Source organism: Prosopis cineraria, unplaced genomic scaffold (genome assembly GCF_029017545.1).
Source record: "Prosopis cineraria cultivar Desert tree isolate PC_DT_omini unplaced genomic scaffold, ASM2901754v1 PC10, whole genome shotgun sequence".
In the NCBI taxonomy this organism is placed as follows: Eukaryota; Viridiplantae; Streptophyta; class Magnoliopsida; order Fabales; family Fabaceae; genus Prosopis; species Prosopis cineraria.
In genome coordinates this window covers 35947137-35950485 of record NW_026555341.1, presented here as the reverse complement: position 1 = coordinate 35950485, position 3349 = coordinate 35947137, and the positions used below count along the sequence as shown (strand labels likewise).

Here is a 3349-nt window from a genome sequence, read left to right as displayed (position 1 = left end):
GTGATGACTTTCAGGATTTAATTTAAAAGATATTGATGAAGATTATTTTGGATTAAAGAATGTGGGTATACTTGAAGATTAAGTTAAGAATCAAATTTTATAAACTTTAGTTATGTTTATTTTGGTTTCTTAATATATTTTTCGATTAGGGTTATTAAGGATAGTTTTATCATTTTACTAAATTATAGGTTTTATTTTTATGAAGAAAGGAGCACATAGCCGGGGAAAAAATCACTGGGAATTGAATTGAAAAGGGACGCACAACTTTTAAATTAAGAAGAAGGAACGGAGGTAGGGGATGTGTGCGACGCTTGTTTCGTTTTTCCTTTTTGTGATTTACAAGTTTCAAGCCATAGAGAATTAATTTTTCTGATGTGATCAGTCATAAATTAAACCATAACCCTAAATTGTAATTAGATTGATAATCAAGAAAGATTTTATTTAGCTTTATTTCAATTTTTTCTTCTTCTCTCTACTTTTGAATTTTATATTTTAATTATTATATTAATTACAATAGTTTTACTGCATAATTTTTGGGTTATATATTTTATCTGAGGTTTTTCTTACTATAATCAATTAATATAATAACATAAGAGTAATTTGGCCTAGCTTAAGTGATTATTTATGTTTTGTTTCTAGTGTGATTAATATAGAAGCATTTGTTAAGTTGTGGTTTAAAAAAATTTTTAATTAATCTATAATTTAATTTCTTGTTTGATCCTTGAATAATAATTTAACAAAAATATATATTAAACCAAATTAATAAAGTTAAATAATTTTAATTTATTTTGTGGATAATAAAAATTAACTTTAGGTAATTGAGTTGTGATTGATTATGCTGCCTGTATTTGATAATTTTCTCAGTTAAACTTTAATTATTTAATTTTAATTTAGCTTTTCAATTGATTTCGTCATTAAAAAAAATCCCCACACAATTTCACTTTTCAAAATCCTAATTCAAGTAGTTAATCCTTTGATTTTTAGAGAAATAACCTATTTTGCGTTTTAGTATAAAATTTAATTTTTATTAATTTTGGTGCTATTCGATATTAGTGTCAAATATTCAATGCAAAACTAATTAGCCTTTATTAGGATAAATTTCCTTGAGAGGGCCTAAATGTCATTCATCCATATTTTTACTCACCTGTCACTGAAACCTTAACAGACGCACATGTTAATAGCTTCTCACAAAATCCCAGCAGCTGCATTAACTCGTTTCGTCACCAAATTAATCACTTTATATTGCCATGCAATTCCATTTGTTAAATTTTTAGCTATAGAAATTTTTTGATGATGAAATAACAAACCCTTTTTTTAGTAGCTTATTAAAATTCGTAAAGTCTAAATCATATATTCCCTGCAGTCTTGATTATAGGGCAAGATTTTAAACTTATACTTGGTCAGATCAAATGTAACATAAAATTGTGGTAGTTAAATTATTTTTTTTTAATCTTGCACCTCCTTAACTGTAAGAAGTTGTTGGTATAAGTTTTTGATTTCTATATAACGCTTTATTATGATTTTGGATTTTAATGAAAGACAAAACTGAAAAGTAACACATTTTTCTATAAGTTTAAAGTATTAATTACCACTTTTTAATTAAGAACCCGTAAAATTAATTAACTTTATTCTGTAACCAAGACCGAACGAAGTATATAACAAGGAGGGTAACATCTAATGGTGAATTCTGATGCATTATCTACATAAAATTAGGAGGCCAAGGGATTCCAATGTACCTTTCTCTAATGTCTTTTGCAATATCATGCCTTCCCAACTTTATTTTTCTTTTTTCTTTTGATTATTGATTTCTATATAAAATAAGATAATTTTTGACATTTTGAAGTCCTGAAACAATATTTTTTTGTATTTTTTTATGATTTTTCAAAGAAAAAAGTGTGTAATTTTAATATTTTTCTTTTTTAAAAACCATTAAAAAATTTAAAAGTCCACCATTTCATAACTTTAAAAAAAATTAAAATGTCTTTTATTTTATATTAAAATTAATAATAAAAAAAGAAAATGAAGTTGGAAAAGTGAGACATTACAAAAGACATTATAGAAAGACACGACAGAATTGCCCATAGTTTTAAAAATCAGGAGAGGTTGCTACATGTATGCAAATAAAGTCTTTAGTTTTTTTTTATTCAATTGAAAAAAAAAACAGAAAATTCATATATTTATCATATATCCCATGTACATAGCTTTATTATTGAAATGATGAGATACACGTACGACACAGAACACACAGGAACAAAAGACAGATACATATTAATAAGCTTTTGCTAATTAAGCATGGTCACACGGCAGATCAGAGAGAGAGAGAGAGAGAGAGAGAGAGAGAGCGGGCCTGAAACTCAAGAACCCTAATCTAATTATGACGACGAGCAGGGAGGCACAAGTTGACGGTGAAGGGGTAACCAAGCCCCAGCCAATAGGACACCGGGAAGCCAACCTGGGTAGCTATGCCAGGCCCTTTGGTGGTGATTTCCACGTATTCCAAGTTCCAGTCTGGCCTGTTCCCCCACCCGTTTGTTTCCAAATATATTTTGCAAGGATTCAGACAAACGTTTGAGAAACTGAACAAGTCCAGGTTGCTGCGTTCAAAGTACAGGTGGCCTGGTTCCATTATGCCAAAATTTTCGAGGCTGTCGATTACAAAGTTCTTGCCGCTGTGATCAAATACTTGGAGTTTCACTTTCGCATCAGTTCCTGAACCATCGCCAAATCCTGTCTGAACTCTAACCAGGTACAAGCAACTTTCCTGCATCCATGCATGCACACTCCCATTTAGATCAGTGTTCCAAATCAGACATATATAGATCACACACACACACAACTAAGTAGAACAAGAAGAGAACATGGAAACTTACAGATGTAGCGATTGCAGCGAAGCTGATGACAAGAAGAGTAGACAATACAATTCTGAGGGTGAGAGCCATTTGTTTAGTTTGTGATGGTACTGGTGATGAACGAGAGGAGTGCTGAAACATCCTATATATATGCTCCTCCGGTCCCTTGTAGTAACCTTCTAGAAAGATTTTTTCGGTCCAGAAGCAACTTAAAGGTATTAATTACGTTTTTTTCTTTTAAAATTACTCTTTTTTAAACTCGTTAATTTTGAGAAAGGAATGAAATGCAAATTTATTTATATTTCATTTAAATAGAGAAAAATTGAAAGTTTATTTTATTTTCAGATAAAATTAACAACTTAATGACGTTTCCTTGATTGCATTAAAATAGTTAAAGGTATCTTGTAAATTTATATATATCTAGTGGTGTATCTACTCACATGCACGTGACCTTCATCTCCCTTCTTTATTATTATTATTTTTAATCTTATCAGTTTCAA

The 3349-nt window shown here is 29.7% G+C and overlaps 1 protein-coding gene across 1 annotated transcript; it reads right to left on the bottom strand.

Annotated features, from left to right (window-relative positions):
- Positions 1 to 2368: 2368 nt before the first annotated feature.
- On the bottom strand, positions 2369 to 2939 carry LOC129322601 (PLAT domain-containing protein 3-like). Its single transcript, XM_054968896.1, has 2 exons — positions 2871 to 2939; positions 2369 to 2761 (listed from the first exon to the last, which is right to left on the bottom strand). The coding sequence occupies exons 1-2, from the start codon at positions 2937 to 2939 to the stop codon at positions 2369 to 2371; spliced, it is 462 nt and encodes a 153-aa protein (XP_054824871.1).
- Between the last annotated feature and the right edge of the window lie 410 nt (positions 2940 to 3349).

What these genes read in the sequence shown, in the direction of transcription:
- LOC129322601 (XM_054968896.1), bottom strand. Translation starts at nt 2,939, where the DNA reads ATGGCTCTCACCCTCAGAATTGTATTGTCTACTCTTCTTGTCATCAGC. An exon ending in TCGCTGCAATCGCTACATCT is followed by an intron (nt 2,762 to 2,870) that starts GTAAGTTTCCAT and finishes GCATGGATGCAG; the next exon opens with GAAAGTTGCTTGTACCTGGT.